At 41.5% G+C, this 21,948-nt stretch overlaps 1 protein-coding gene across 1 annotated transcript in view; it reads left to right on the top strand.

Moving 5' to 3' along the window:
* Nucleotides 1–962: 962 nt before the first annotated feature.
* THEM4 (thioesterase superfamily member 4) overlaps nucleotides 963–21,948 on the top strand; it is a 49,061-nt gene continuing 28,075 nt past the window's right edge. Inside the window, exons 1-2 of the mRNA XM_010857469.1 lie at nucleotides 963–1,158; nucleotides 14,115–14,301. Coding sequence (XP_010855771.1) covers nucleotides 1,060–1,158; nucleotides 14,115–14,301 — 286 coding nt within the window. The 5' untranslated portion in view covers nucleotides 963–1,059. The remainder of the gene's footprint in view (nucleotides 1,159–14,114; nucleotides 14,302–21,948) is intronic.

A 21,948-nucleotide genomic window follows, 5' to 3' on the forward strand; every position in this document is an offset into this window, starting at 1 on the left:
TCCTACAATCTTCTGTGTGCGCTCCTACCCGCCTGAGGGCTTAAGTCAGCTGCCAGCAGTGCAGTGCTAAGTCTCTTCAGTCATGTCCAACTCTTTTGCGCCCCCATGGACTGTCGCCCACCAGGCTCCTCTGTCCATGGGATTCTTTCTCCAGGTAAGAATACTGGAGTGGGTTGCCTTGCCCTCCTTCATGGAACCTGCGTCTCTTACGTTTCCTGCATTGGCAGGCGGGTTCTTTACCACTAGCGCCACCAGAGGCGGGAGGGAGAACTATTAGGAAACAGGACAGACTTTTCCCCCGTGGCTCAGATGGTAAAGCGTCTGCCTACAATGCGGGAGAGACCTGGGTTCGATTCCTGGATCAGGAAGATCCTCTGGAAAAGGAAATGGCACCCCACTTCAGTACTCTTGCTGGAAAATCCCATGGACGGAGGAGCATGATAAGGTACAGTCCATGGGGTCGCAAAGAGTCGGACACGACTGAGCGACTTCACTTCACTTCAGCAAGAGATGACCTACTCCAGTGTTCTTGCCTGGAGAATCCCAGGGACGGAGGAGCCTGGTTGGCTGCCGTCTATGGGGTCGCACAGAGTCGGACACGACTGAAGCGACTTAGCAGCGGCCGCAGCAGCAGCAAGAGATGGGGAAAAGACCAGCGAATCCTCACCAGCTTAGGTGCCGGGGCTGGGGGGCTGAGCCATAGTCGCGGACCCGCACTTCTGGCCTCCTCGCCCTCCCCAGGCCTCGCGGCCGCTGTTGCCGCTCTCCCCTCGGTCCAGTGGCCTTCACAAGTCTAAACAGTTTCCCCAGAAAAGGTTCAGGCGCAGGAGGACAGCTAAAGGCCTTAACCGACGCCGCGCTTGCCTTCACGCCCCTCCCTCCCACTGCCCCTCTCCCACCTCGCCCCTCCGACGACTCGTGACACCTCCCACCGGCGCGCCACGGCCCCGCCCTCACAGCGCCTCAGTTAAAGAGGAAGAGCAGGCGGGTGGGTAGCTGCGTGTGCGAGTCAGCTTTTACCTCAGCTGGCGCGAGCCAGCTCCCTTACTTCTGGAAGCCATGCTGAGGAGCTGCACCGCGGGACTTCGCTCGATCTGGGCTCTGCGCGGCCGGCGGGAAGGCGCCCCCCGGCTATCGACGGATCTGCAACCCGCGCGGGTGAGTCCAGGTAGCCGGGCAGCGAAAATGGGCAGAAAGGCAGGACTTTTTCCTCAGGAACTAGCCTGTGATAAAGGGGTATGCTGCTGCTACTGGTGCTAAGTCGCTTCAGTCGTGTCCGACTCTGTGTGACCCCATAGACAGCAGCCCACTAGGCTCCTCTATCCCTGGGATTCTCCAGGCAAGAACACTGGAGTGGGTTGCCATTTCCTTCTCCAATGCATGAAAGTGAAAAGTAAAGTGAAGTCGCTCAGTCGTGCCCAACTCTTAGCGACCTCATGGACTGCAGCCTACCAGGCTCCTCCATCCATGGGATTTTCCAGGCAAGAGTACTGGAGTGGGTTGCCATTGCCTTCTCCGGATAAGGGGTAATGTTCAGCTGTTTATCCCTTTCCTCAGCCAACTGACCTCAGAATGAAAGCTAACATTAGCTCCAAAAGGTATCAGTATTAACAAGGTCACCAGATCTTTCAGTCTTGAGAGTCAAGCCATAAGAAACTGGACAGGAGGGTGACACGATTTTGAGGCAGTGTGCAGGATGCTTGAATCGCGTCAGCAAGTCAGAGTATTACCACTACTACTAATAAAGAAGGGTTATGACTTAAGCAAGGTCACGTGCTTAAGAAAACACGTGGTAGAGTTGGAATCTGAACCTAAGCAGTCTGGCAAATAACCAGGAGGATCAGTTTCCTCACATTTAATACTTGTTACAAGGTTTACATGAGATAAGGCAAGTATGTAACAGCAGTGTCTGGCGTTAGTATTAAATATTGTTGTTGTGAAGTCGCTAAGTCCTGTCTGACTCTTGTGACCCCATGGACTGTAGCCCGCCAGGCTCCTCTGGCCATGGGGTTTCCCAGGCAAGAATACTGGAGTGAGTTGCCATTTCCTTCTCCAGATCTTCCTGATCCAGGGATGTCGCCTGCATCTCCTGCATTGGCTTCTTTACCCCTGGGCCACCAGGGATGCCCTAAATAACTCTGGCCTGTTGGAGAACTGTTTCCTCCTCTACGTACCCTTAGTACTCTCCCATTGTTTTTGTTGTTCAGTCACTGTCATATCTGACTCTTTGGGACTCCATGGACTGTAGCACAGCAGGCTTCCTTGTCCTTCACAATCCCCTTCGGTTTGCTCAGACTTATGTCCATTGAGTTGATGATGCCATCCAACCATCTTATACTCTGTTGCCCCCTCCTCCTCCTGAATCTTTCCTAGGATCAGGGTCTTTTCCAATGACTTGACTCTTGCATCAGGTGGCCAAAGTATTGGAGCTTCAGCTTCAGCATCAGTCCTTCCAATGACTATTCAGGGTTAATTTCCTTTAGTATTGACTGGTTTAATCTCCTTGCTGACCAAGAGACTCTCAATAAATAAATATTGCGTGTTCTTATATCCCTATGTTTTGATTCATTGATATATTCAATTAATATTAATCAAGCACTAACAATATGCCAGACATCAGTTTCTAATGCTGTAAAGACGAATAAGAAACAACACTTTCAGAGAGCTCAAGTCTAATTTGGGAGAAAGGAATGAAAGTGCAAAATTTTAAAATAAATGTACTAAGGGAAGTACTAAGGGTCCATAGAGGAGGGAACAACTCTGTTTTGAGCATGAACTAAAAGCTGTTGTACCTTGTTTTTATTTTTTTTTTTTCAACTTAGGCATTTAGGCATTAATATCATAAGTCATTCCCATGTTACAATTTGAAAACACCAATACTAAGAGAACAGAGCACTGGATTCAGGTAAATTATCTTTTAGTTATCTTCAAGTTATCTTTAAGCACTTGAAAACTTTAAAAACAGGTGCAGGTAGGGGAGAGGAGACTCAGCAGGCTTCCTGAAAGGACAAAGACAAGAACAATATCATTTCACTTTAGTATAGCAATCCAAGATTTATCTACTAGAAAAAATAAGATTTTCTTTCTTATCATTTTCTACTCAGCAATTAATACAAATATTTGCTGCCTCTCGCCAGCTATATCTAAGGAATATGTAAAAATAATAGTTTATAAGGATACTGACTTAATTCTAGATAATTAAATTAAATTGTACTGCTTAAATTGCCCTCTCTGAAGGAGATCAGTTAGGTGAAAATAATCATTTTAGGCCCTTATAGGACACACACAAATGGATTCCATTTGTGATAGTTAAAACCATTTTAACATCTCTGAAAATGTTAAGAATTTTGAAACAGTTGCTATACAGTACTTAGTATTAAGCAGTCTACTTGAATGGAATAATGAAATAATGTTCACTTTGGAAGATTCAAGGTAACTAATAATAATTTACAATAAAATTAGCTTCCCCAATTATTTTAATATTAAAAATAATAAAGACAATTAACTTAGTTATTGCAGAGCACATGCTTCTCATTGCAGTGGCTTCTTTTGTTGTGAAGCACAGGCTCTAGTGTGGGTAGGCTTCAGTCATTGCAGCACACAGGCTCAGTAGTTGTGGCTCCCAGGCTCTAGCATGGGCTTAGTAGTTGTGATGCACTGGCTTAGTTGCGTCGCAGCATGTGGGATCTTTCTGGACCAGGGATCAAACCTATGTCCCCTGCATTGACAGGCAGATTCTTATCCACTGTACCACCAGGGAAGTCCAAGGCTGATACTTTTAATAGAAATATTAATTAGTATTGTAATGGAATTCTAATGGTATTAGCTGTAGGGAATAAGTAATAATTGATGAAATGAGGATGTTTTATTGATATTTATTTCCCCAATTACTTAATTTTTCACTAGAAGTCTAAAAATTTGGGGTTGGGTATACAGAAGAGCATTAAGTATGGGCCATTTATAAGAGCAAAGACGTCAAAAGAGTATTTTGAAGTTATAGGCTCATTCCCAGGCTTATGCAGAACATGCTTCTCTTTTCAACGTTGGGTTAAAAAATATCTACAAGACTGTGGTTGGGAGCCTCCAAATAGGGCTATTCAGTAGTCATGTTTCCTTCTTCTGGGCCTTTTGCCTTCTGCCAGTTCTTCTCAATTTTCTAGAGACAGGAAATGATACTTCATTCCACTTATCACCATCTTAAGGCATTCAGGATTATCTTGAATAAGTGGTTCAGTTTGTACTGTTTTACTTAAATTCTTTGTTATAAGTGGAAACCTGACTTTGACAAGAAAAAGTGAAAGTCACTCAGTCGTGTCCGACACTTTGCAACCCCATGGACTGTACAGTCCATGGAAATCTCCAGGCCAGAATACTGGAATGGGTAGCCTATCCCTTCTCCAGCAGATCTTCCTGACCCAGGAATCGAACTGGGGTCTCCTGCATTGCAGGCGGATCTTTACCAGCTGAGCTACTAGGGAAGCCCATAACAAGGATGTCAGCCATAAATGGCTGCCGATTAGGTTCACCATATTTTAACCACCAGACTGTGTGCTGTGTGCTTAGTCACTCAGTTGTGTCCGACTATTTGTGACCCCATGGACTGTTACCCGCCAGGCTCCTCTGTCCATGGAATTCTCCAGGCAAGAATACTGGAGTGGGTTGCCATGCCCTTCTCCAGGGGATCTTCCCAACACAGGGATCAAACCCAGGCCTCCAGCATTGCAGGTGGATTCTTTACTGTTTGAGCCACCAGGGAAGCCTGATCCTCTGCTCTCACAGTCAGAGTGTCCTGGTTGAGGAGATGTGTAACTCGCTTGGCATCAAGTTGCAGACATTCATCAGTTTTATACAGTTCAATAAAATGCTGATGAATAAAGTCATCTGCTATTTCTTTCAATTCGGGACAGTCTAGACACTCTGCTAGCACACTTAAACTGAGACAGTTTGAAGCATCAGCTTGTTCTTCAAAAAAATCAACACACAAACTTCCCTGGGGTCCAGTGGTTAAGAATCTGCCTGCTAATGCAGGGGACATGGGTTTGATCCCTGCTCAGGGATGATTCCACATGCCATGGGGTAATTGAGCCCATGCTCTGGAGTCTGCAGGCTACAAGTTCTGAACCCACATGCTACAGCTATTGAAGCCCAAGCACCCTGGAGCCCATGCTGTGCAACAAGAGAAGCCATCGCAATGAGAAGCCCTGCTTACCTCAACTAAAGAGTAGCCCCCACTAGCTGCAACTAGAGAAAGCCCACATGTAGCAACAAAGACCCAGCACAGCCAAGAAAAGAAATCAAATTTTCTTCACAGGTTCAGTCTGGTACTAGTTTGCTGCATCTAACAAAGACTGAACATTGTTGCTATTCACAGAAATTCTCATGGTATAAGCAAATTCCACAAGTTATTTGATAATGTCAGATGCAGCAGCTTTGAGTTCTATTTCAAAGGTCTGTGATTCAAGCATGTGAGTTGTGAGCATAAAGTTTAAAAAAATGACTGGCTGCACCAAGGACAACATGATGAGGTACCTTTCGTTCCTGGACCATAAGAATCACATCACACAATGTTTTCTTTGTATTTATGTAGCTTGTCAACAAGGTTCTGCAGTCAGTTTCTCCCAGCATGATTGCAAGTTGACCCTGGGTATAAATCCCTGGGTAGACTGTAGATTCAACTATAGTTGGGTAGTGAATTTAAATCACTATTTCTGAATGTTATTCATGATACTGATGAAGCCAGCCAATTTGGCAAATTTCTTCTCACTGGGGCCTCTGTTTACCAAATACTGAGGCTGAGAGAATGCTGCTGCAATGCCCTGCTCCCCAACAGGCAAGCAAGCCAATGTGGTAGGACATGGCCCAACCACCCACTCAAGCTCTCCAGAGACAACAACACAGGCTTTACAGCATTTCCCTTAGAACCAGAGCCCAGCCAACTTACTTTTAAAGAATAAAGAGTGCAGATCCGTTATTAATCCTGTGTCATCACTAACTCAGTGGACATGAACTTGAGCAAACTCCAGGAGATATGGAGGACAGAGGAGCCTGGCATGCTGCAGTCCATGAGGTCATACAGTCAGACGTGACTTAGGGACTGAACCATACCACCATCTTACACACTGGAAAAGAAAAATGTCCTGTGCTAATCTCACAACAAAGATAGATTCATTTCTTTATATGTTGGTGTCTGGTAGTCTATGTTGGGAATATTTAACAATATTTATGGGCTTCGTAACAGTAGTATTTACAGGCTTTACAAATCATGCCTCTTTTGGTCCAGTAACTTAATCTTAAAAGGAGATACATTAAAAAGTTGTAACTTAAGCCCCACTTGAAACACACATAATCAAACATCTAGCAAGACCTTTCCCCTATTCAGGGCAACAAAAAGTAGTGATTATCCCTAACATTTATCCCTCATGCACAGAGTCTGTGCTGTGAATTTATAGGTACCTTTGCTTCTAAGTATCACTTAGTTCTCATCTCCTTGAACTGAAACTTTCATTATTTTTATTTCCCACAATATCATAGTGTTCATCTGTGGTCCCAAACTCAACATTCCCCAAACTAAAATTAATGGTTCCATTCCTACTTTCCATCTCCTGACATTCACACAAACATTAACAAAAACCTCCTCTTTCTTTTCCTTCTGTCCACTCCAGTCTTCAAACCACAAGTCAGGAATTATCCAATTCTGACCAACCTAGATAGCATATTCAAAAGCAGAGACATTACTTTGCCAACAAAGGTTCGTCTAGTCAAGGCTATGGTTTTTCCTGTGGTCATGTATGGATGTGAGAGTTGGACTGTGAAGAAGGCTGAGCGCCGAAGAATTGATGGTTTTGAACTGTGGTGTTGGAGAAGACTCTTGAGAGTCCCTTGGACTGCAAGGAGATCCAACCAGTCCTTTCTAAAGGAGATCAGCCCTGGGATTTCTTTGGAAGGAATGATGCTAAAGCTGAAACTCCAGTACTTTGGCCACCTCATGCGAAGAGTTGACTCATTGGAAAAGACTCTGATGCTGGGAGGGATTGGGGGCAGGAGGAGAAGGGAAAGACAGAGGATGAGATGGCTGGATGGCATCACTGACTCGATGGACCTGAGTTTGAGTGAACTCCGGGAGTTGGTGATGGACAGGGAGGCCTGGCTTGTGCTGCGATTCATGGGGTCGCAAAGAGTCAGACACGACTGAGCGAGTGATCTGACTGATTTCTACTTTCTCTTCTCCCATGATCAGTCAGTCTCTACAACCCTTGGTCCCAATATCCTAGATATCTCTTAAATCTTTTTCATTCCTTTCTACCTAGTTCAGCTTCTGACCATATTTCTCCTGAATCTCTGCAACAGTCTTTTAACTGGTTTCCTTACCATTGCTCTCACCTTACAATTTATCCTTTACATCAGAGGGAGCTTTCTAAAACCTCAGTTCATGCTACCGCTTTGCTTAAAACTCCCTAAGGCACTCCATAATGGAAAAAAAGTACTTTGCTACTCAATTGGCTTGTATTCTTCATGATTCTTTACAGACTTCTTTTCTTTAAATAGCTTCATCCTAGGCAATAACACTTACGAAATCAGTGTGATGCACTATTTATGTCTTTTTATAATATTAATTTTAAAATACACGCCTTATTGTTGTATTGTTGTACCTAAAATCGTCTTTCCTATTGACCTTTTGAAACATTAACCTAGAAGATGAAATCTAAGCTTTCGTTAAAGCCAAAGAGCCACTATAGTGTCACCCCTCTTCTGTTGTGCCATCCCCATCTTGCTACTGTTCTCTTTGTACCTTTCAGCCATAAAGACTGAAATCCTAGCATTTCCCCATATTTCTCTGCCTTGCTTGGAGCAGCCTGCCTGTTGTTTCTTTAGTGAACTTTTCATCCTTTAGAAACCACCTATATCAGTTCTCATCTTTTTGAAGTTTTACCTAAAAGTCACTTCTTCTGCATCTGTATCTACTTCTGTTGTAGCATTTTTCACACTCAAGGCTACAAGCACTTGAGGACCGGATCTAAGTCTTCTTTCTTTATGTTACCTGTACCTGGCCCAGAACCAGAGCATATAGTAGGACTCAAAAAAGTTTGTTGCAGGACTTCCCTGGCAGTCCAGTGGCTAAGATTCCACACTTCCACTGCAGGGGACGTAGGTTCCATCCCTGGTCGGGGAACTAAGATCCCACATGCCATACAATGTGGCCCTAAAAAAGGGGGGGAAAAAGCTTGTTACGTTCATCTGAATCCCCTCAGACTTCAAAGTTAAAATCAGACAGGAGAAACTCCTAAACTCATTCTATGAGGCCACCATCACCCTGATACCAAAATCAGACAAAGATGCTACAAAAAAAGAAAATTACAGGCTAATATCACCGATGAACTTTGATACAAAAATTCTAAACAGAATTGAACAACACATTTAAAAGATCATACATCATGGTCAAGTGGGCTTTATTCCAGGGATGCAAGGATTCTTCAGTATATACAAATCAATGTGATATACCATATTAACAGATTGAAAGATAAAAACCATATGATCATCTCAACAGATGCAGAGAAAGCTTTTGATAAAATTGAACACCGATTTATCATAAAAAACTATTCTCCAGAAAGTAGGCATGGAAGGAAAATATTCAACATAATAAAAGCCATATACAACAAACCCAGAGCAAACACTATTCTCAACAGTGAAACCTGAAAACATTTCCTCTAAAATCAGAAACAAGACAAGGGTGCCCACTCTTGCCACTATTATTCAGTGTAGTTTGGGAAGTCCTGGCTGCTTCTCAATCAGAGAAGAAAAAGAAATAAAAGAAATCTAGATTAGAAAAAAAGAAGTAAAACTCTTACTGTTTGCCGATGAAATGAGACTATACATAGAAAGCCATAAGGATGCCACCAGAAAATTACTAGAGCTAATCAATGAATATAGTAATATCGCAGGATGTAAAATTAACACACAGAACTCCCTTGCATTCCTATACACTAACAATGAAAAATCAGAAAGATAAATTAAGGAAACAATCCTATTCACCATTGCAACTAAAAGAATAAAATACCTAGGAAAGTCTACCTAAAGAGACAAAAGACCAGCATGCAGAAAACTATCAAACAGTGATGAAAAAAAATCAAAGGTGACACAAACAGATGGAGAGATATATCATGTTCCTGGATTGGAAGAGTCAATATTGTGAAAATGACTATGCTACCTGAAGCAATCTATAAATTCAATGCAATTCTATCAAACTACCAATGATATTTTTCACAGAACTAGAACAAATAATTTCACAATTTGTATGGAAACACAAAAGACCCTGAATAGCTAAAGTAATCCTGAGACTGAAGGATGAAACTGGAGGAGTCAACCTTCCTGACTTCAAACTATACAACAAAGCTACAGTCATCAGGACAGTATGGCATTGGAACAAAAACAAATATATGGAACAAACAAAAAACAAACAATGGAACAAGATAGAAAGCCCAGAGATGAATCCACCCACCTATAGGCACCTTATCTTTGACAAAGGAGGCAAGAATATACAATTGATATTATACATATTTCAATGCCATTCTCCCAAATCATCCCACCCTCGCCCTCTCCCACAGAGTCCAAAAGACTGTTCTATACATCAGTGTCTCTTTTGCTGTCTCGTATACAGGGTTATTGTTACCATCTTTCTAAATTCCATATATATGCATTAGTATACTGTATTGGTGTTTTTCTTTCTGGCTTACTCCACTCTGTATAATAGGCTCCAGTTTCATCCACCTCATTAGAACTGATTCAAATGTATTCTTTTTAATGGCTGAGTAATGCTTCATTGTGTATATGTACCACAGCTTTCTTATCCATTCATCTGCTGATGGACATCTAGATTGCTTCCATATCCTGGCTATTATAAACAGTGCTGTGATGAACATTGGGGTACACGTGTCTCTTTCAATTCTGGTTTCCTCAGTGTGTATGCCCCAGTCCAGGTTCGATGCAGGATACTGGATGCTTGGGGCTGATGCACTGGGATGACCCAGAGGGATGGTATGGGGAGGGAGGAGGGAGGAGGGTTCAGGATGGGGAACACATACGTACCTGTGACCAATTCATTTTGATATATGGCAAAACCAATACAATATTGTAAAGTTAAATAAAATAAAAGAAGTCAGTAAGCAGAATCAAGTCCAAAAAAAAAAAGAATATACAATTGAGAAAAGACAATATCTTCAATAAGTGGTGCTGGGAAAACTGGACAGGTACATGTAAAACACTGAAATTAAAATACTTCCTAACACCATACACAAAAATAAATTCAAAAGGAATTAAAGACCTATATATAAGACTAGAAACTATAAAACTCTTAGAGGAAAACATAGGCAGAACACTCTGACACAAATCACAGCAAGATCCTCTATGATCCACCTCCTAGAGTAATGGAAATAAAAACAAAAATAAATAAATAGGACCTACTTAAACTTAAAAGCTTTTGCACAGTGAAGGAAACTATTAACAAGGTAAAAAGACAGCCCTCAGAATGGAAGAAAACAATGGCAAATGAAACAACTGACAAAGGATTAATCTCTAAAATATATCAACAGCTATTGCAGCTCCATACCAGAAGAACAAACAATCCAATCAAAAAGTGGGCAGAAGACCTGAAGAGATATTTTTCCAAAGAAGACATACAGATGGCTAATAAACACATGAAAAGATGCTCAACATTGCTTATTATTAAAGAAAGGCAAATCAAAATTACAATGAGGTGTCACCTTTCACCGGTCGGAATGGCCATCAAAAAAATCTACAAACAGTGAATGCTAGAGGGGGTGTAGAGAAAAGGAACCCTCTTGCACTGTTGATGGAATGTGAATTGATACAGACACTATGGAGAACAGTATGGAGGTTCCCTAAAAAAACTAGGAATAAAACTACCATATGACCCAGCAATCAGGCATATACCCTGAAGGAAACCATAACTGAAAAAGACACATGTACCCTAATGTTCACTGCAGCACCATTTACAATATCAGGACATGGAAGCAACCTTGGTGTCCATCAACAGATGAATGGATAAAGAAGCTGTGGTACATGTAACAATGGAATATTACTTAGCTATAAAAAGGAATGTATTTAAGTCAGTTCTAATGAGGTAGATGAACCTAGAGCCTGTTTTACAGAGTGAAGTAAGTCAGAAAGAGAAAAACAAATATGTAATAACACATATAGATGGAATCTAGAAAGATGGTACTGATGAACCTACTTGCAGGGCACCCAAGGAGACACAGACATAAAGAACAAACTTGTGAACACGGTAGAGAAAGGAGAGGATGAGACGAATTGAGAATAACATTGCAACATATACATTATCATATGTAAAATAGATGGTGAGAATTTGCTGTATGGAGCTCAAATCCATGCTCTGTGACAACCTAGAGGGATGGGATGGGGTGGGAGGTGGAAGGGAGGTTCAAGAGAGAGGGAACAGATGTGTACCTATGGCTGATTCATGTTGATATGTGGCAGAAACCAACACAATATTATAAAGTAATTACCCTCCAATTAAAAATAAATATTTTTAAAAGTCAGGTGGGAGAGCCCAGGATCAAGGAAGTCATTCTAATTCCTAGAAGTCTTCTATTATCTCTATCGCACTGGTCCATAAAAGGATGCTAGAACTGATCAAACCTAGAGTTTCTTATTTTGAAGGAAAACTATAGATGAGGTAAACCCAAATTCACAACTCCAAAGCTTACACATCCTATACTATCTCTCAATTGACAAGTATTGGTCAATATACACTAATTATGACTAATTGTGTCTGTTATGTTACTTGCAGAATTTACGTACTTTAAAAACTACACAATTGGAACTAAATTCTAAGGAAATAATCCAAAGTAGAGAAAATACCATGTTCATAATGTTCCAATGGTCCTTTTCATTTAAAGCAGCAAAAGATTGGAAACAATTTACATGTACAATTTAAATGGTTGAGTAAAATATAGTATATCATTTTAAAGGACTATTTTTCTGCTGTTGAAAATGGTGATAACAGATTAAGGACATGAGAAAGTCAACACTAAAGAATTTTAAGTGATGAGGTAAAAGGAAAAATTATATTTCTTACTGAGATTACAAGTATACTAAGAAAAGTTACAAAAATTTGGAGGAAATATATCAAAATTTTACCATTAGTTATATTAATATGAAGAGATAATACATGGGTTAAAGTTTTTTTTGTTTTTCTTTTCTTTCCTTACCAAAATTTTTGAGCTGAAAATCTGAAGGGACAAGCCAATCCAAAACCATAGAAAAAAAAAAAAAAACAAAGGTACAAGTATTGGGCTAGGGAGTGGAGTAGTCTCAGTCGTACTCATATTTCCCCTCATGAAGTCAAGACTTTTTTATAGCTAGAAAGTTTTTAGTTCCATAGAGTTCTTAAGACAGGCTCCCTAAATTCTTAACATTTGATCAGGACCCAACCCTGAGGTCAGCAGAAGCCTATTTGGCTGGTTATTCCATCACAGTAAGTGTACCTCCCTGTATGCTGGGTGTAGTCCAAGTGTTGTAGGTACTTTGAATCTGAATGACTTGGTAAGGGTGACTGGAAGTAGAATACTACAGAGGTGATAGCTTCTGCAATCTTAATGTTCTAGGACTTCTGCACAAGTCACAGTACCTGATTTTCCTTTGTGGTGCCTGTGGACATTTGCTTTGTTCAGCTCCTTTGCAGGCGACACTTTGTCCCTCATCCTCCAGGGCCGCTGCACCTTTCCACCTGCTGCGTGGGCACAGGTGTGGTAGCAGTGCTGAATGCTACAGGGAAATGGCACTGGTGGAAGCTGTGGTTATTGTGACACCACAAAGGAGAACTTTTCTCCTCCAACCTCCTCCTCCTCTTTCTTTGTGTTGTCTTTCTGTTCTCTTTCTGAAAGAACATTTAGCTCTTTCACTGACTTTGTTGCATAGTTCAGAAACCTGGGATTAGCTCTGGTATTTTTCCTCTTCCCTCACTCTCCTTTATCCAAATAGTCACCAGTTCTGCTTCATGCACTCATAATTTTTCAGCTGAGTTACTCCAGTAGCTTCCGAACAAGGCCCTCTAATTCCAATTTTGAAATCACTCTCCCTATCTTTCATATTATGACCAAATCTGATCTTGTCACTCCCTCATTTAAAATCCCACCAAGAGCACTGCAGATGCAATTCAAACCAGTTAACTTAATGTGGAAGCATCCCACAGTCAGGCCCTTGCTCCTCCCCTTGTACTGAAACAATGCCAAACTTCCTTGAGGCCTTGTTTCTTTTATTTGTTATTTACTTGTTTGTTGACTGCACTGGTCTTCAGCAGCACACAGGGCTTCTCCTAGTTCTAGCGCACTATTGCAGGGCTTCTCATTGCAGTCCACTATCATAGTTGCCCCTCAGCATGTGGGTTCTTAGTTCCCCAACCAGGGATCAAACCCAAGTCCCCTGCATTAGAAGGCAGACTCTTAACCACTGGACACCAGGTAAGTCCTGAGCTCCTAGTTTCATCATCTGTAAAATGGGGATATAATTAGTACATACTTCATATGGTTGTTTAAGGCCCCTCAAAACTGTTTCATGTCTCCTTGCCTTTGCACACAATATTCCTTTGCCTACAATACTCTTTCTGTCTGGCTGATTTCTGCTTGTCTAATTGAATCTAGTGAAGATTCAAGTCAAAGGACCCCCTCCCTGATTACGCAATCTGAGATGAATACCTCTCCCCTGTGCTCTGGCTTCCTGTGTGTTTCCCACTGGTAGCACCTTTTACGTAGAGAAAAGTTGTCTGACCTTCATCTTTCTTTATCACCAGTTTCTGGCTCACTTGTGCTTCATTAAGGTTTGAGAAAAAGAATGGGCTCTGCAGACCTGGGCTTAATACCAACTCTGCAACTAGCTAGTTGGATGACTTTGAGCAAATCATTTATCCTCTCAATCTCCCATTTCTCCTAAGGAGGGAGGACCAGGTGATGCTAGAAATTTGTTTCCACTTCAAAATGACAAGCTTTAGGGAAGAGGAAAAGCAGTAAGATAGTCTTAGAAAATAGAATATGTTATGAAATAGGATGTACCTTCCTTTACTCTCCTTTTTCTCCTTTTAGAGGTTGTTTTCTACTGAGAAAGTCATTCATAAGGACTGGGCTCTCCCCAACCCCAGCTGGAGCAAGGACTTAAAACTCCTTTTTGACCAGTTTATGAAGAAATGTGAAGACGGCTCCTGGGAACGTTTGCCTTCATATAAACGTAGATCTACTCAAGAGAGTGAAGACTTCACGACCTATTTCCTTGGTAGGAACAGCTACTCTCCCATAATATCAAATATCAAATATAAAACTTAAATATCAAATATAAAATTAAGAACAGATTGAAGCACTAGTTATCACTTGAAAAAGGAAGGAGGAACGTGCAGGGGGTTGCTATATTCTCCAGTTTTATAGGCCAGAAATCGCAATAAATTTTGCAGATTGTGGGAGAGCATAAAGTCTATTGCCATTAAATAAGACTGCCCCCACCATGGCATCATCATCAGCATTAGCAGGAAGGGGTCCCAGAAAGCCTCCACCCTCCCACATTCTCATCACCTTTCTGTCTTGAGGCTGTCATCACTAACCTTAATTTACTATTTATCCCAATATGTGGCTCTGTCCCCCTAGGAAGCTCAGAACACTCAAGTCACCCCCTCATCTCACAGACTCTAAACTCCCATGGCAGACAACCCCACCTCCAACATACACACACATGGCACTTCTTGTCCTGTGTGTGTGTGTTTTAATTAATAGATTTTTTTTTTAGTAGTAGTTTCAGGTCTATAGTGAAAAGAGTGGAAAGTGCAGAGTTCTCAAATATCCCTTACTTCCCTCTGCCAGGTTCCCATTTATTAATATCTTATGATAGTAAAGTATGTTTGTTATGATGATGAGACTGTATTGGTAACATGAACTTAAGTCCATAGTTTACATCAGGGCTCATTCTTTGTGTAATACTTTATGCAGCTGGACAAATGTATAATGACATGTATCATACTGAATAGTTCCACTGCCTTAATAATTCACTGTGTTCCTTCTGTTCATCTCTCCCTCCTCCCTCCAAACCCTTGGTGACCACTGATCTTTTCACTCTCTCCATAATTTCGCTTCTTCCAAAATACATACAGTATGTAGTCTTTTCAGATTGTTTTCTTTCACTTAATAATATGCATTTTTAAGGTATATTTATTTATTTTTTCCATAGTACTTATCTCCATAAGACAATGCTTTGTGTTTTTTTAACGGTTTATCTCTCACCACTAGAGTGTTTGCTTCATAAGGGCAGAGATTTTTATGTGTTTTATTCCCCACTATATCTCCAGTGCTTAGAATAGTACCCGGTACATAGTAAGTGCCTTATACATACTTGTAGGAAGAAGAGAAATAAGAAGGGAGGGAGGAAACACACACCAGGGAACCTGCTTAAGATGCTGTACTTGGTTTTTTGTTTCTATTTTTTACCTAAAACCTCTGCCCTTCTGGAGTAATGAGAGACAAACCACTAAGTAATGAAAACAAAGTAAGTCAGATGGTAATACACGCTGTGAAAAAAATAGATGCACTTCAATAACAACAAAAGAGAGTCCTCATATAGGAATTGGGAGGAACAATGTACAGCCACCTTTTCTACCCATTGCTTTTTTTTTTTTTTTTTAAAGGAAATTTATTAGCACATATACCTCATGTATACCTGGGAGATACCCAGGGGAAAGTAGTGAGTAACTCCCCTAGATGGTCTAAGCCACTGGGTTAAATACCATTTCAACTAAAGGCAAAAGAAAAGGGTTAGGGATAGGAGGCAGTATGGGGAGATTACCAGGAAAAGATGTAAGTTGTTGCTTTCTCCCTTGAAAAGAGTCTCTTGTGATACAGAGTTTTCTGTCTCTTACTGATACAGAGATGGATATTTCCTTTATATGTAAATTTCTGAGGTTATTGATATTTCTCCCTTGCAAAAAGTTAACGTCAGTTGTTTTGTAATAGAGAACATGTTGGGAGCTTCCCCGGTGGCTCAGTTGGTAAAAAATCTGCCTCCAATGTGGGAGACCTGGGTTTGATCCCTGGGTTGGAAAGATCCCTTGGAGAAGGGAGCATCTACACACTCCAGTACTCTGGCCTGGAGAATATCATGGATTGTATAGTCCAGTTTAGTTCAGTTCAGTCGCTCAGTCGTGTCCAACTCTTTGTGACCTCGTGTGCTGCAGCACGCCAGGCCTCCCTGTCCATCACCAACTCCCGGAGTTTACCCAAACTTATGTCCATTGAGTCGGTGATGCCATCCAGCCATCTCATCCTCTGTCATCTCCTTCTCTTCCTGCCTTCAAGGTACTGGAGTTTCAGCTTCAACATCAGTCCTTCCAATTCAGGACTGATTTCCTTTAGGATGGACTGGTTGGATCTCCTTGCAGTCCAAGGGACTCTCAAGAGTCTTCTCCAACACCACAATTCAAAAACATCAATTCTTCAGCACTCAGCTTTCTTTACAGTCCATCTCTCACATCCATACATGACCACTGGAAAACCCATAGCCTTGACTAGACAGACCTTTGTTGACAAAGTAATGTCTCTGCTTTTTAATAATGCTATCTAGGTTGGTCATAATGTTTCTTCCAAGGAGTAAGCGTCTTTTAATTTCATGGCTGCAGTCACCATCTGCAGTGATTTTGGAGCCCCCAAAAATTAAGTCTACCACTGTTTCCACTGTTTCTCCATCTATTTGCTATGAAGTGATGGGACCAGATGCCATGATCTTTGTTTTCTGAATGTTGAGCTTTAAGCCAACTTGTTCACTCTTTTCTTTCACTTTCATTAAGAGACTCTTTAGTTCTTCTTCGCTTTCTGCCATAAGTGTGGTGTCATCTGCATATCTGAGGTTATTGATATTTCTCCTGGCAATCTTGATTCCAGCTTGTGCTTCATCCAGCCCAGTCTTTCTCATGATGTACTCTGCATATAAGTTAAATAACAGGGTGCCAATATACAGCTTTGATGTACTCCTTTTCCTATTTGGAACCAGTCTATTGTTCCATGTCCAGTTCTAACTGTTGCTTCTTGACCTGCATACAGATTTCTCAGGAGGCAGGTCGGGTCTGGTATTCCCATCTCTTTCAGAATTTTCCACAGTTTATTGTGATCCACACAGTCAAAGGCTTTGGCATAGTCAAGAAAGCAGAAATAGATGTTTTTCTGAAACTCTCTTCCTTTCTCAATGATCCAACAGATGTTGGCAATTTGATCTCTGGTTCCTCTGCCTTTTCTAAAACCAGCTTGAACATCTGGAAGTTCAGGGTTCACGTACTGTTGAAGCCTGGCTTGGAGACTTTTGAGCATTACTTTGCTAGCGTGTGAGATAAGTGCAATTGTGCAGTAGTCTGAGCATTCTTTGGCATTGCCTTTCTTTGGGATTGGAATGAAAACTGACCTTTTCCAGTCCTGTGGCCACTGCTGAGTTTTCCAAATTTGCTGGCATATTGAGTGCAGCACTTTCACAGCATCATCTTTTAGGATTTCAAAAAGCTCAGCTGGAATTCCATCACCTCCACTAGCTTTTTTCATAGTGATACTTCCTAAGGCCCACTTTTTTCATTCCAGGATGTCTGGCCCTAGTTCAGTGATCACACTATTGTGATTATCTGGGTCGTGAAGATCTTTTTTGTATGCTGCTGCTGCTGCTGCATCGCGTTAGTCGTGTCCGACTCTGTGCGACCCCATAGATGGCAGCCTTGCCACCTCTTCTTAATATTTCTGCTTCTGTTAGGACAATACCATTTATTTCCTTTATTGTGCTTGTTTTTGCATGAAATGTTCCCTTGGTATCTCTAATTTTCTTGAATAGATCTCTACTCTTTCCCATTCTATTGTTTTCCTCTATTTCTTTGCATTGACCACAGAGGAAGCCTTTCTTATCTCTCCTTGCTATTCTTTGGAACTCTGCATTCAAATGGGTAAACCCTTTTCAAAAGGGTATACCTTTTCTCCTTTGCCTTTTGCTTCCTTTCTTTTCATAGCTATTTGTAAGGCCTCCTCAGACAACCATTTTGGCTTTTTGCATTTCTTTTTCTTGGGGATGGTCTTGATCACTGCCTCATGTACAATGTCATGAACCTCTGTTCATAGTTCTTCAGGCACTCTGTCTATCAGATCTAATCCCTTGAATCTATTTGTCAGTTCCACTGTATAATCATAAGGGATTTTATTTAGGTCATACCTGAATGATCTAGTGGTTTTCCCTACTTTCTTCAATTTAAGTCTGAATTTGGCAATGCTGCTGCTGCTGCTGCTGCTAAGTCGCTTCAGTCGTGTCCAACTCTGTGCGACCCCATAGACGGCAGCCCACCAGGCTCCCCCATCCCTGGGATTCTCCAGGCAAGAACACTAGAGTGGGTTGCCATTTCCTTCTCCAATGCATGAAAGTGAAAAGTGAAAGTGAAGTCGCTCAGTAGTGTCTGACTCCCAGCGACCCATGGACTGCAGCCTACCAGGCTCCTCTGTCCATGGGATTTTCCAGGCAAGAGTACTGGAGTGGGGTGCCATTGCCTTCTCCAAATTTGGCAATAAGGAGCTCATAATCTGAGCCACAGTCAGCTCCTGGTCTTGTTTTTGCTGACTGTATAGAGCTTCTTCATCTTTGGCTACAAAGAATATAATCAGTCTGATTTCAGTATTGACCATCTGGTGATGTCCATGTGTAGAGTCTTCTCTTGTGTTACTGGAAGAAGGTGTTTGCTATGACCAGTGTGTTCTCTTAGCAAAACTCTATTAGCCTTTGCCCTGCTTCATTCTGTACTCCAAGGCCAAATTTGCCTGTTACTCCAGGTGTTTCTTTTCTTTCTACTTTTGCATTCCAGTCCCCTATAATAAAAAGGACATCTTTTTTGGGTGTTAGTTCTAGAAGGTTTTGTAGCTCTTCATAGAACTGTTCAGCTTCAGCTTCTTCAATATTACTGGTCGGGGCATAGACTTGGATTACTGTGATATCGAATGGTTTGCCTTGGAAATGAACAGAAATCATTCTGTCATTTTTGAGATTGCATCCAAGTACTGCATGTTGGACTCTTTTGTTGACCATAATGGCTACTCCATTTCTTCTAAGGGATTCTTGCCCTCAGTAGTAGATGTAATGGTCATCTGAGTTAAAGTCACCCATTCCAGTCCATTTTAGTTTGCTGATTCCTAAAATGTCGATGTTCACTCTTAGCATCTCCTGTTTGACCACTTCCAATTTGCCTTGATTCATGGACCTAACATTCCAGGTTCCTATGCAATATTGCTATTTACAGCATTGGACTCTACTTCCATCACAAGTCACATCCACGACTGGGTGTGGTTTTTGCTTTGGCTCCATCTGTTCTTTCTTTCTGGAGTTATTTCTCCACTGATCTCCAGTAGCATACTGGGGGTGTGTGTGTGTGTGTGTATATATATATATATATAAAATGCCTAAAATGTATACATTCTTTATTTTTAGAGTCAGCCTTTTTGGTTTCCTACTTGCAACACCCTTTGTATGTTCATTCAGCAACTATCTGTTGAGGATCTGTGCTCTACAAAGCATATTCCTGAAATAAGCCTGAGTGCACAGATAGGGTTCCTGACTTCATGAAGTTTTTACAGATATTTCTCATTTTACTCATTACCTTTTAATCATGTAAACATATCTTTAGGGAGGCATTTGGGGATTGTGATGTTTTGGGGTTGTTTTCTTTTTTCTTTTGGCCATGCTGTGCAACTTCCTGTATCTTAGTTTCCCAGCCAGGATTAGAACCCATGCCATCTGCGGTGGGAACAGAGAGCCCAAACCACTGGGCCAGGGACTTCCCATGATGCTTGTTTGTCTAAGGACCCCAAGTAGGTCCTTATTGTTGCCTGGCCATCGTATTTCATTTTTTCCCTTGTCTCCTCACTCTCCTGCTCTCCTGGATGACTGTCTCCTACCTTCTTTTTCTCAAGCCTTACTCTTAGCTGCTCTTGTCTCCTGTTTCATAGAAAATCAAAGCAATCAGAAGAGAATTTCCAAACAACCCCTGCTTCCTCCCTGTATCTGTGCCTGATGTTCTGCTTTGTCCTGTGGTGAATGAAGTAACCATACGCTAATGAGAGGTCAAGCTGTCGATGTGTGCACTATACCCCTTTGGCCTACTTAAGGACATCCCTTCTCTGCTACATCTTTCTCATCAGTGTACAGACATGCCACATCTCAGTTTCTTTCTTCCTAGTCTCTCTTAAACCCTCTCCAGGCAGACTGTCACTCACACCACTCCATCAGAACTACTGTCACCGATGACCTTCATGTTGCTAACCAGTGACCTCACTTAGCTTTTGGCACAGCTGACGACTCCTTTCTCCTTGAACGTGGCTTCCAAGACACCACATTCTTCTACTTCACTGCCTCTTGACTTTTAGTTTCTTTTGCCGGTTCCTCCTTGTCCTCAAACTTGGTGTTAGGATGCCCCATGTCTCCAACCTTAGTACTCCTTGCTTCACTATACTCTGTTGGTAATCTCATTCAGTCACATGGCTTTAGAGGCCATCCAAAAGATAACTTCCTCATCTAATGGTTGAAATTTAGTGAGTGCATTCAAATTTTGCTTCCACAATTTAAAGCTGTGTTGCTTTGGGCAAGTAATTTTACCTTTCCTTGCCTCAGTTTCCTCATGGCATTTGCTGAGTACTTCAGTATTTGCTGAAGGAATGAAACAAAAATAAAACCACCTTTACCAAAAAAAATGGTTATTTATAAGTTTCTTTATAGAACTACCAGTATAGAGAGAAATGAGAATTAACCATTTTACAAATAAGGGGGAAATTTAGCAGTTTGTAGTACTAATTCCACTCTAACTATTGAACACCTCACACAATTAATTGAATATACTTAACCAGTACAGTTTGGCTTCTATGCTAATAGCTCTACTGAAATTTCTTCACTTAAGCCACTAGCAACCTAATTGTCAAGTTTGATGGACATTTTTCAGTCCTTACTGTGCTCGATCTAGCTATTAATTTCATTCTCCTTGAAATGTTTTGTCTGTTGGCTTTCACAAACTTCTCTGAGCAATTTTCCCTTTCTCCTTCTATCCACTCTGTAAATATCAGTGGTTTCCAGGGTTCAGTTCCCACCCACATGTTTCTGCTCATCCTTTCATCCAACCTAACTACCCTCTCTTGCCTGAAACTTGACCCTCTCAGACTAGGGAGGAGTTTGAGGTCCTCTCTTCTACCCACACTTGCTTTCAAATCATTACTTCCTCTGCTTCTTAGAAAACCCCATTCCTTTTGAGGTTTATACCTTCTGACTTTATCACCCTCAACTTCCTCTATCATCTACCAACCTCTCCCTCATATGTTGAGCATTTCAGCACCTGGTTAACTCTTCCTCTCTACCCAGTTCCATACAGTATTCTCGGCAACCCAGCATCCAGATAATGGCTACTTGGTTTATTTACCTCCTCATAAACTTTCTTTTGCACAGCCCCAGCAACATGCTCCTGTAGACATCTTGAGCCTTTTCGTCTTCAGAAAATGCACAACCTCCAAATTCACACATTTAGACATCCTTTTTTTTTTTTTTTTAATAAATTTATTGCATCCATCACGGGTGTACATGTGTTCCCCATCCTGAACCCCCCTCCCGCCTTCCTCCCCATACCATCCCTCTGGACCATCCCAGTGCACCATCCCCAAGCTTCCTGTATCCTGCATCGAACCTGGACTGGTGATTCAACCTGGACTAGACATCCTTTTTTTGACTACAACCTTTTTCCTACCAGCTTACTTGTGCAAAGGCCCCACAGAAAAAATTATTTGGCTTCATTAAGACTCATTGAGTCATCTCATTGAGTCCTCTACTTTCTCACTATCTCCATAGCCCTCTTTTATCTGAACTTCTTTAGCGTACTTGTGCAGGATAACC

Source organism: Bison bison, unplaced genomic scaffold, assembly GCF_000754665.1.
Source record: "Bison bison bison isolate TAMUID 2011002044 unplaced genomic scaffold, Bison_UMD1.0 scf7180017864381, whole genome shotgun sequence".
Taxonomy (NCBI): Eukaryota; Metazoa; Chordata; class Mammalia; order Artiodactyla; family Bovidae; genus Bison; species Bison bison.